The sequence below is a fragment of the Bos mutus genome, chromosome 9 (assembly GCF_027580195.1).
Source record: "Bos mutus isolate GX-2022 chromosome 9, NWIPB_WYAK_1.1, whole genome shotgun sequence".
Taxonomy (NCBI): domain Eukaryota; kingdom Metazoa; phylum Chordata; class Mammalia; order Artiodactyla; family Bovidae; genus Bos; species Bos mutus.
The window spans coordinates 19,347,012-19,359,195 of NC_091625.1; the positions used below are offsets into that span (position 1 = coordinate 19,347,012).

Sequence of the window (12,184 nt, forward strand, 5' to 3'; positions counted from 1 at the left end):
ACCACTCTGACCTGCTCCTGCCCTTTGGCTTATAACCTCCTCTTCACAAATCTATTGCCTACTAACAGCCAAATACGCTCACTCAGCATTCACGGCAGCTGCTGCCTGCAGCGGGGGCACAGATTGTGGTAGGCGTGGTGTGGTGACCGACATTCCTTGAAAAGTGAAATTCTTGGGTAGCCAGATAGTATTGGATTAAGTGCTGTTAAAAATAGGGCAATCCTCGACTTCCCTGGCGATCCAGTGGTTAAAATTCTGTGCTTCTAATGCAGAGGACGTGGATTTGATCCTTGGTCAGGGAACTAAGATCCCACATGCCTGCCACATGGTGTGCCAAAAAAAAAAAAAAAAGAAAAGAACAGGGCAGCCCTGACAACACAGAATTATCAATCAGACGCAATTCTACTCTAAAAATAAAATCTGGACAGTTGGGACTCCAGACTGTTTCAAAGAGCTCTTCATTTAATCTGTAAGGAAACCTTAATGAAGAGTGTTTCTGCTCCCTGGCTCCCCTGCAAGCTTCTGTCCTCACTCATCCCCTATTACTCTTCATCCTCCAATTAGGATAGACTAGATCGCTGCCTCTACTGCCTCATTAACCATCAGGGCTCCGGGCTCTGCCATTTGATTTCTGCTTCCACCCTTCTGCTGGAAGTGCTCTCCCAAAGGTCAGCAATGATAACAGACCACCATTATAATAATACCCAGTGGTTCCCGTGGATTTACTGGGCTCCAAACCCCACGGTTGGACCTTTCTTTACACTGGAAAAACCAGGAGAACCTTAGGGTTATACTGGATTTGCAGATGGTTTTGGCTTGGTTGGCTCGATTTTTAAAAATCAAGTCAGTATTAAAAGATCAGAATATCTTAGACAAAAGTCTGTATTTTGAGTGGTGCTGCCCAGTTTGCTATGGTCCTCACGGTGAATATACATACATGTGGATCTATCCAACCTCTCTCATTTATGTCACCTGCCTGACTCCCTATACGAGTAGTATTTACTCTCAGTGCTTTGCATGGATATTCTGGTCGGGACTGTGTAGCTGCCAGGAAAAGAGATATTATACACCTTAAACTTACAGAATGTTATATGTCAATCATGTCAATAAAACTAAGGAAAAACCCACATTCGCCAGATGGTCTATCATGTCCTAGACAATGCATGAGCACCTTCTGTGATGTCCAGTGGCCTACTCCATTTTCTGAGCTGTCTTTAAGTTTCAGCCACCTGCTCTATTTGCAGACCTGCCTTGTCAGATCAGCAGTGTATCCTCTCTGTGCTATGATACCCTGGGGCTGATCTTGGACACTTAAATTATATCCCAGATTGCTTTTTACTCTCTCTGTCACTCTCTGGGCCTCAGCTCCATCCTGGCTACTGTGGGTTGCTGGACTGCTGACACTTTGTCCTGCATACAAGCTCTGGAGACAATCTTCTTCACCGAGGGTATTTAAAAACAGAGCGAGCCGGGACCAGAATAATCTTCTCAAAGTATAGTTCTGATCGTATCCTTCTCTGCCTCAGAATGCTTGCAAATTAAGTATAAACTTCTCAGTTAAGGCAGCTAGGATTGTAAAAAAAACAGAACCCTACTTGGGGTGACTGAGGTCAGATTTATGACATGGATACAGGAATATTACACAGGCCTCCAGAGCAAAGATCAGGAACAGGCTGAACCATAGAGAGACTGGCAAACTTTCTCTGTAAAGGACTACAGAGTAAACATACTAGACTTTGCAAGTTATCTGGTTCCTGGCACTCTGCCAGAGACAATAGGAAAGTAATGTGCTCTAATAGAACTTAATTTACAAAATAGACACCCAGCTGGATTTGACACACAGGCCAGAGTTTTAGGATCCCTGGGCTTAAGCATTATCAGAGCTCACTGAAACATCTCTGTCATCCTCCACACACCTGCTTTGTTGTTCTCTTCCTGCCAACTACCATCCTTAGCATCTCTGGTGCTCATGTTGGAAAATGGCTTCTGAAAGCACTGACCTTTCAGGTCACAAGCTAAAGTTCAAGTGTTCTCATTCTCTTTCTTAGTCCTCATTTTAAATTCTTCCGGCAGAGATGTGGCCAGGCCTTTCTTGAGTCAGATACTTACCCTGAGACTAATCAGCTGTGGCCAGGAGTTTGGGTCTTGCTTTATGAACCAGGAGGGTGTTGGCACCCCCACCCCCAAAATCTCTAAGATCAAAGCAGAAGAACAGATTCCAGAAAAGGGCAAGGAGTTGGGCAGACAAGTCACTGAGACTCCCTGTCTGCATTCATTCAAAGCTGTGTTTTCAGCATTGTCCCTTATTAGAACCCTGATATTTTTTCTTGAAATAAAACGAACCCCTTGCTGTTCCTATGGACCCTGCATATTCCATCCTGGATATGTGAACTCAGTCGCCTCCTACTCTTTGTGACCCCATAGACTGCAGCTGGCCAGGCTCCCCAGTCCATTGGATTTTCCAAGCAAGAATACTAGAGGGAGTTGCCATTTCCTTCTCCAATATTCCATCCTGTATCCCTTCCATTTGCTAGCAGAAATTCTACTCATCTTTAAAGTCTCTTCTAGAAGGCCATCTTTGCCCTCGCTTTCCTCTTTATATCCACACAACTCTATTGGTACAGTGTGTCTTGTCTCATTGCTATTTCTGTATCAGACTTTTTTGTTTTGCAGTCAATAGATGCTCTGCTGACTGAGGAAAGGACTTACTCAGCATTTCATGCACTCTGGTACCTGTCAGAGCACAGGCCTGGAGTTCTCATTTGTTGAGTTTAACTATATCCTCAAAGCTGAATAATTCCAAATAGAAGAAATTTAGATTTTATAAAATTGCATCACCACAGGAAATATGGTATCGACGTTTAAGAAAATATTTTTCAAGATATAAACATTAATTTCTACATTTAGGGTAGCCAAATTAAAGTACATGTGGAGAGAGAGATTATTTACAGCCAGCAAAATATATATTTAAAAATGGCTAATAATAAGAAATAAAGTCCCATTAGGATTGTCTTTTCTGTTACCGTAATAAATTAAAAAATGGAATACTACAGACATGACGTCTGATAAATAATAGGGAGGGTTATACACGTGAAGTAATCAAAATCTCTCTAAAAAACAAATGCTCCAAAACCAAAATGCTCCAATGATTATGCAAGATTTTTACCAAAGAGCCAGAGACCTCATCATCTAATCTCTTTCTTCCTAGAACTATTAATTAACATTGCTCCCAGAACTCTGCTAAAACTCCCCTGCTGAAAGGAAGAAAGTAAATACAGTACTGCAGAGAAAACTGGTTCATTCTACAGGAACTGTGAGAGGCTTGCGCTTTTGCGAAACAGAAAACACTTGCTGAAGAACTATTCCTAAACTGTTAGAAACTACCTAAAAGCTTTTTTATTGTAACAGCATCCTCCTGGGAGACTGCGCCGGAATGTGCAGCAGATCTGAAAACAGCACAGATTTGGCTCAAATCTGCAAATATTAGATGCACAGAGCCATTGTGTAGGGAATCGGGGTGGAGCGGGCGGGGTCCTGATTCTCGATGTTGATTAGTAGAATTCTAATTTCGTTTAGGATTTTTTTTTTCCTACAACAATTATTACAGTTTCTCTATAAAAATAAAATATCGGTTGTGCTCTCACCTGGGTTTCTAATTTTCAGCGTCTACCGAAAAAAAAAAAAAAAAACACCTCGTATTTATTCCCCAAGAATCACCCTTCTGCAATCTGCTGAGCCGCTGGGAAAACAGGAGCGCACAGCCCCACCGCGCCCCCCGACCCCGTTCCCACCGCGGCCACCTCCCAGCCGCCCAGCCCACCCCTCGAGTCAACCGGAGACGGTGGGTCTCCGAGGCATCACTGTTGTCTGTTGACGTTTCTGGGTGTGGGGAATGCTTCAAAACAGTAAACCACTACACACAGAATCCCAGCTCGGACACCGAACCAAGCTATCCTCGCCTAGCTTTCTTTTCTCCCCGGCCTCGTCTCGCCAGGATCCTCGCCACCCCGGCATAGCGTCTCCCCGCGGCCTCGGGTGGCCCTCGCGGCACCTGCGCGCGCCCAGGACGCAGTCTCAGGGACGAGGCGGCGGGAAGAAGCCCGGCGGCGGCCACTCCGGGAGCGGCCCGGACTACAACTCCCATCACGCCCCGCAGCCGGCTCCCTCCCCGGCCCGGCCCCGCCTCCCTACCTCGGCCGGCGGTCGGGCAGCGCCGAGCTTTTATCTGCAGACCGGGCGGCCGGGCGGACTCCGGGTCCCTGCCGACTGCCCCCCAGACGCGAGCGCTGTGCCGGGCAGCAGCGGCGGCGGCGGCGACTCCCAGCCGAGTTGTGCCTCCGCGTCCCCGCCAGCCCGGAGCCCGCGGGGGGCGCAGAAGGTCCGTCCCGACCCGGCGAGAGGATGGTCATCCGCGTGTTCCTCGCCTCCTCCTCGGGCTTCGTGGCGGTAAGCAAGCAGGGGACCGGCCGCGGGCCGGGGTCGGGTCCCGCGGGGAAAGGGGGCGCGAGTCCCGCGGGGCGCGGGCGGCGCTCGCCCCTGTGCGTCTCGGCGCGGCGGGCGGCGGGAGCCAGCGCCCGGCAGGTGATCCATCTCCCTCGGACGACAATGAACGGGGCGGGGAGCCAGGGTGTGTGTGTGTTGAGGGGGGGACCCCGCACTCACCCTACATGTCCACCCTGCACGGTCCGAGAGGGAGACGGGAAAATTGATTCGGCGGGAAGCCCCCGGCTCTAGTTGCGAGGCTCGGGGATTTGGAGAGGGGTGGTCAGAGAGCTTCGGTCGGGGGGCGGGGGGTCCCACTTTCCTTGATGAGCTTGACCGATTTGGGACATTCAGCCTGGTTCCATTTGGTACGGGAACTTGTTAAGCTGCTTGGTTTGCTCACCTAGCTCCTGAATGGAACAAGTTTAAGTGGAACTTGTTCTCCACCCTCTGTGCCCCGCCGCCAAGCACGTTACTTCAGTTTTATACCTGCGCAGAGAGATTCGTAAACCAGGTTTGTCCTGTTGTGCCAGGGTTTTTTGTTTTTTTCTTTTTTGCCTAAGGTGCTATAAATATGTTTACATCTATATATAAATATGGTGTGTTTGGTTCATCTTCCTCTATGTGCTCAATTTCATCTTGGGGGTATGTAAATTGTGGTCTCTTTAATTATTTTAAGCTATTTTGTTTGGTCCGATGTTCTCGAATTTATTTTTTTTTTAGGGAGAAGTTACATAGCTAGATGTCAGACTTTAAGGAAAAATTCAGTAATAATAGCTCACTGAGTAAGACATGTAGCAGTATGTTTTACATGATTATTAAGATTTGGTTACCTTTAGCTGATTTAAACTGTAGATTTCAGGGGCTCTCTAGTGAGATATAGAGTTAAATACATCAAAAACTATGGTATTGATAGTTTCAAATTTAGTCCGGCCAGTTGGTTGCCTGCCCGGAGACTCAACTAGGTTTTCCCCAAATGGGTTTCAGAAGGCAGGTTCGATGGAGAATCGAAGAAAATGTCGTTTGCAACATAACTCTGAAGTTTTTTATTTTAAAAAGAATTAACTTGTGGTAGAAAAAAGTCCCCCTTTTGTATTAGTAACAGGAGGTGGGAAACTCCAGTTTATCTTTATATGCAGGGATGTTCCTGGTCCCCAGACTCCTGATAGCTTTAGTGTTGCTTGCTCTCTGGGGCTGCTTAGTCATACCTGCCTTTTATAGATCCCTCCACCGCTCCACCGAAGCTACACTTCATGTGTTTGGGAACCCATAGAGCTTGTGGATAGATTTTTTTCACAGTCACTCCTTCATAAGTTCTACAAAGCTTTTGGTTTCACTGTCAACTTCCATAATTATTGCGATAGTATTTCATTGACTGGGAAGGGATGCTTTATAGTATTGATATTAAGGAACCTATGTTATCTATGTTGGACAAGTCAGAGTCAAAATTCTGAGGTCATCAGGTGGCTTATCCTTCAGTAGGTAGTATATCAAGAGAGTTCTGGAACCCTGCATCTCTGTTTACCTATTTCCATTAACAAATATTATTGCCTGTCTGCTATGTGCCTTTTTAATTTTTAAATTTAATGATGGGTGTTTTGCACATGAAGCTAGACCTGAAAGAACCCAGGCAGGCTCTGATGAGCGGAATGAGCTTGGTTGAAGTACCTCATCTCTGCCTAAGTTTCTCATTGATAGAATGAAGAGTTGTGATGAAAAAAGTCAGCATTCCACTCTAGCTTTAAAGTACTTTGGCTTAATTAGTTGGATAAATGCAGATAAATCCTCGTAACAGCTTCTTTCACATTGACAATATACATGCTAGTATCAAAGTGAATTTTTTTTCCCTTTGGTGTTTTACTGGGATTCCCTCCCTGCCCCACCCAGTTTGTGTTCTAACAAGATAAGGTTTGAGCTGGAAGACATACTCTGTTATCATGTACCATATGTACAGCCCATGAACACTAATTATCTATTTTAATGTACCTGATCTTTTTGGGTCTCAGACAATCCTCAGTCACTGAATCTCTCCACTTGTAATATCTCCTGTATCCCTGCACAGTTTTTCTGTAATTAATATATCATTGATACTTTTGGTAATGATAAGTTTCTGCTTGTATGCAAGAATAGTGATTTCTAAGAGATAATGAAGTTGTTTAGGTCAGCTACTGAGCAGTAGAGGCTCCCTCTAGCTTATGGCATTATGTTGTATTGAACTGTGAGGGCATAGCCGGGTTTTCCCTCCAGCAGTGTTGTACTGACCATTGGCTCTGTTTTATCCAGTGGCCAACCATGACCAGCAAGTGCAAGGGAGAAAGAATATTCCTAAGTCAGTTTGGTTTTAGCTGAAGTTGGTTAAACCACACGGAAGTAATGTGACTGAAAGTAGACTTGGCTAAGTAAGTCCCAGAAATTTCAAAAAAGATGCTCTGCCCCAATCCACAATAGATTTAAATAAACTGTTTAGGGAAAACCCTCATATCTTGTTCTGATTTCCCTGAACTCTCCAGCTTCAACACCTAACAGTGGTAATTGTAATAATTAACACCAAAAGGTGATTGCCCTTTTCTCTTCCTCAGCTCTATGTAAAATCTGCTTTTATAAGAAATAAAAGCAATGCCACATTATTATGCTGTGGCTACCTGAAAATAAGATTTCTTATCCAGCTGTCATTCATCTCATAGCGAAGGGCATTTTATTTCAGTCCTAAGAAAATACTGTAGTCATAGAAGTGCTGTTTTAAGACGTCTTGATTTATTTTGGTTGTATACCCAGCAGGGGTGATCTTGGTAACTTTATCCAGGAAATGTATTATTAACATGACTTTTTAAAAAACTATTTTGTTTTGGAGTATAGACAGTTAACAGTGCTGTGATAGTTTCAGGTGGATGGCAAAGGGACTCAGCCATACATATACATGTGTCTTCATTTGAAAAACATTGAAATCAGCCCGTTATTTCATAGTCATTATTTTATTCATTCAGCAAGCATTTTATTCATTCATCTAAGTGTCTGCTGCTTGCCCAGCTCTGTAAGGACAAGAACTGCCTGGGCAAGGCAATTCTTGTGGGAATTGGAGGAGAGCAGAGGGTGTGGTTTCTGTGTCCTCAAAGAATTCAGGTGGGGATCACGCCGGGAGATAAGATAGGAAAGGTGAAACCACCAGTAATAAAGTACAACCCAAGGACACTTGCCTCTTTCGGGAACATTCTTAACAGAGATAGAAATAATATAGGCTGCAGAGGGATGCGTTGCAGGATGTCAGATAAAGAGGAGATGTGCCAGAAGTCATAAAATATGCATGTGGGAGCCTCAGGCAGATGGCGGAGAGAGGGACTGACTTGGATTTGGAAACGAGGGGAGAGTGCCCAAGCCCACCTTGTTCAGGCTGGAAGGGGGGCGCCTTAGATGGGAGGGGGCAGGCTGCAGGGTTCCCTGTGGACCTCTCTTGAGGACACGGCAGACTCTGAGTCCGTGAAGTGTTAGCTGCTCAATCGTGTCTGACTCTGTGACCGCAAGGACTGTGGCCCACCAGCCTCCTCTGTCCATGGGATTCTCCAGGCAAGAATACTGGAGTGGGTAGCCATTCCTTTCTCCAGGGGGTCTTCCTACCCTGGGATTGAACCTGGGTGCATTGCAGGCAGATTCTTTATGCCTGCCACCAGGGAAGCCCATGATGACAACGTCCAGAGTGCTTAGCGTCTCAGAAATGTCTTCAAAATCTGCAGCTGATGTGCTGTCTGGACCTTTGTCCCCAGGGAGGAAGGTGTGGTCTGATGGGGAGGGACCACTGGGATGTGATTTCAGAAGATTCTTTACCTTCCTGCCTGTCTTGACTGAAATTTCTCCAAAAGGAAGGAAAGCTTTTCACTCTTTGTTAAAGTCCTTGGGCTCCAATGTTGGGGCTGGCAGAATACCGAGAGAGATTTTTCTCGTGAAGTCCAACCGCCTCATGTCACAGAGAAGGAAATATGGCTGAGAGAATAAGTGACCTGTTCTGAGGTCATTTATGTCAGTCAGTGCTGAGCTGAGGATTAAATGGAGTCCCGGTCACCTGACTCCTGAATGTGTTCATTCCTGTGTTCATTTGGCCCACATGTTTTCGTGCCTTGATGGACTCATTCATACATTAATTAATCACCGCAAACCAACTGAGTACCAGGCTCTGTCTGACAAAGGTCTGTATAGTTTTTCCAGTAGTCATGTATGGATGTGAGAGTTGTACCATGAAGAAGGCTGAGTGCTAAAGAATTGATGCTTTCCAACTGTGGTGTTGGAAAAGACTCTTGAGAGTCCCTTGGACTGCAAGGAGATCAAATCAGTCAGTTTTAAAGGAAATCAACCCTGAATAGTCATTGGAAGGACTGATGCTGAAGCTCCAATACTTTGGCCACCTGATGCAAAGAGCCAACTCATTGGAAAAGACCCTGATGCTGGGAAAGATTGAAGGCAGGAGGAGAAGGGGACGACAGAGGATGAGATGGTTGGATGGCATGACCAACTCGATGGACATGAGTTTGAGCAAACTCTGGGAGATGGTGAAGGACAGGAAAGCCTGGCGTGCTGCAGTCCATGGGGTCGCAGAGTCAGACATGACTGAGCGACTGAACAACAACCAGACTCTGTGAGGTGCTATTATGTACTGGGTATATACCATGGTCAGGAGAACAGACACAGACTGCCTTCATGGCATAAATCAGTGCTGAAGCCCCACAGCTCAGACTTGGACTGTAAACCATTTCACCAAAGAGAATACAGAGCTGATGCTGGCCTGGGTGACGTTTCCATGGGACAAGGTGAAATGAGCCAGACAGCAGTAGTATATCGCTGGATGTTGGAGGGGACAGTCACTGGGAGGAAAAGATACAGAGAAATGGGAAGCAGAGTTGGAAGACGTGGTCCTTTGCCCACAGCTGCAACGCTGTTTTCAAGTGAGGTTGGGAGTGGAGAGGAAACGGAACTGTGCTCAGAGTTGTCTTGCTCTTTTGAGCTTAGAAAGGCGTTTTATTTTGCCTGATTTATAACTATTTGAAACATGCAAAGATCTGTTCTGTCTCCACAGAATTTATCGTGAAGCTTTATTTGTGTAAGGCAACCTTCTAAAGGAATTCCAATGTAAGTCAGGGTGTGACCATGTAAAACAGACTGAGTATTAATTCTTAAGTGACTCTAATCCCAGAAAAAGCTGGTGAGGGTAAGCCTGGACTTGCTAGGATCTTTAATTCAATCCTGAGCCACATGGCAGGGTTGATTGCCATCTTACAAGTGGAGAGGCTGAAGGTAACTGACCTGATTGAGATCATTTGCAGTTGACGGTGAGACCTTGAGTCAGAGTCTGGCTGGCAGGTGGCTCTAAAGCTTCTGGAGCCGAGTTTCTGCACTGTGGGCACTGTCATGTCCTTGATGGAATGGAAGTGCCAGGGATGCTCGACATCCTGCAGTGTCCTGGACAGTCGCCCAAAAGAGCTGCTCCATGCAAAATGCCAGTGGTACCCAACAAGAAATACTGCTGAAGGCTTTTGGTGGCAGGAAGTGTGGAATGACTTTAGGGAATTGGTGGGAGCATATAAGAATATCAGAAGATAAAAGAATAAGGCTTCCCTCATAGCTCAGATGGTAAAGAATCTACCTGCAGTGCAGGAAACCTGGGTTTGATCCCTGAGTGAGGAAGATCCCCTGGAGAAGGAAATGGTAACCCACTCCAGTATCCTTGCCTGGAAAATCCCATGGACAGAGGAGCCTGGTGGGCTGCAGTCCGTGGGGTTGCAAAGAGTCGGGCGTGACTGAGCGACTAACAGACTAACACGGGGACAAAGTTGAAAGAGAATGTCAGGCTGGGAAGACTTGTGTGTTGTTTTTCTATGGCTGCCATTACCAAAGTACCAAAACTGTGGGGCTTAGGCAACAGACATTTGTCTCAAAGTGCTGGAACCTGAAAGTCAAGATCAGGGTGTTGGTCTGATTGCTTCCTTCCAAGGGCTGTGAAGGAGACTGCGCCATGGTTCTCGCCTACCTTCTGACGGTTTGCTGGAAGTCTTTGGTGTTCTTTGGTGTGTAGATTATCCCTTATATCTGTCTTCATGTCCGCATGGCATTCCCCTTGTGTGTATGTCTTTGTCTACCTTTCCTCTTTTTATATTGAACTTCAGCCTACCCTTTTACCTAATTTTGACTTGATCATTTGCAGAGGTCCTATTTCCAAATAAGGTCACATCACAGGTACTATGGGCTAGGACTTCAGCATCTTTTGGTGGGGGGGACACAATCCAGTTCCCATAACAGCATGCAAGTTGAGGGTTGAACTAGAAGTACTAATTGATGGCACTTCCAGCCTTTAATTGGAAAGACTATGGACAAATTTCCTGAATCCTAAAGTCAGCATCAGGGTATGAAATTTTAGTCATTGTTTACACTAAGGTCCATCACTAGCGAGGGAGATTCTTCATCATCCCAAGTGAAGACCTGACCTCAGTTTTTCTAGTTCATTCTAATTTTTCCCAAATTTGACATCTTTTTTCCGTTCTGTGATATTTTAAATTTATAAATATAATGCAGGGCATGGACCCCTTTACGAAATTAGGGACTTTTAAAAATCTGTTTGCATTAGGACACTTTAAATAAATATTCCATTTCTATTTGAGGAAACTAAATTTTGACAGCTGTTTATAAAAGTATGAGGTGGTTTCCACATCGAAGGAATGTAAGTCTAGTTGTCTTGCTTTTTTCTGTGTTTTTCAATTTTTTGATCAAAACCAGAGAATAATGAAGAAGGCAGTGACAACCCACTGCAGTACTCTTGCCTGGAAAATCCCATGGATGGAGGAGCCTGGTAGGCTGCAGTCCATGGGGTCACGAAGAGTTGGACACGACTGAGCGACTTCACTTTCACTTTTCACTTTCATGCTTTGGAGAAGGAAATGGCAACCCACTCCAATGTTCTTGCCTGGAGAATCCCAGGGACGGAGGAGCCTGGTGGGCTGCCGTCTATGGGGTCGCAGAGTCAGACATGTCTGAAGAGACTTAGCAGCAGCAGCAGAGAATAACTGTTGTGAAACTAACCCCAACAGTTCTGCAGGAAGCAGTGAGATACTACCACTAAAGAACATTTCTTCCTCAGATTTTTTTTCATGTTTAAAAAGTTGCGAAATGAATTGCATGCTTTTTTTTGTCAGTAAAGTTATAAATGGGTAACAGAGTAGAAAAAATCTAGATTAGCTGTGACAAACCTAGAGAGCATATTAAAAAGCAGAGATGTCACTTTGCCAACAAAGGTCTGTATAGTCAAAGCTATGGTTTTTCCAGCAGTCATATACAGATGTGAGTTGGACCATAAAGAAGGCTGAGTACCGAAGAATTAATGCATTTGGACTGTGGTGCTAGAGAAGGGTCTTGAGAGTCCTTTGAACAGCAAGGAGCTGAAACCACTCAATCCTAAAGGAAATCAACCCTGAATATGTTCATTATGGGAAGGAGTGATGCTGAAGTTGAAGTTCCAGTGTTTTGGCCACTTGATGTAAAAAGCTGTCTCATTGGAAAAGACCCTGATGCTGGGAAAGACTGATGGCAGAAAGAGAAGGGTTTGACAGAGGATGAGATGGTTGGATGGCATCATCAAGTCAATGGACATGAGTGTGAACAAGCTTTGGGAGATAGTGAAGGACAGGGAAGCCTGGCATGCTGCAATCCATGGGGTCGCAAAGAG

The 12,184-nt window shown here is 45.3% G+C and overlaps 1 protein-coding gene across 1 annotated transcript in view; it reads left to right on the forward strand.

Moving 5' to 3' along the window:
• The window catches only part of SH3BGRL2 (SH3 domain binding glutamate rich protein like 2), a 169,877-nt gene that overhangs the window by 93,249 nt on the left and 64,444 nt on the right, over window positions 1-12,184 (forward strand). Inside the window, exon 3 of the mRNA XM_070377151.1 lies at window positions 3,964-4,446. Within this exon, the coding sequence (XP_070233252.1) occupies window positions 3,964-4,446 (483 nt within the window). The remainder of the gene's footprint in view (window positions 1-3,963; window positions 4,447-12,184) is intronic.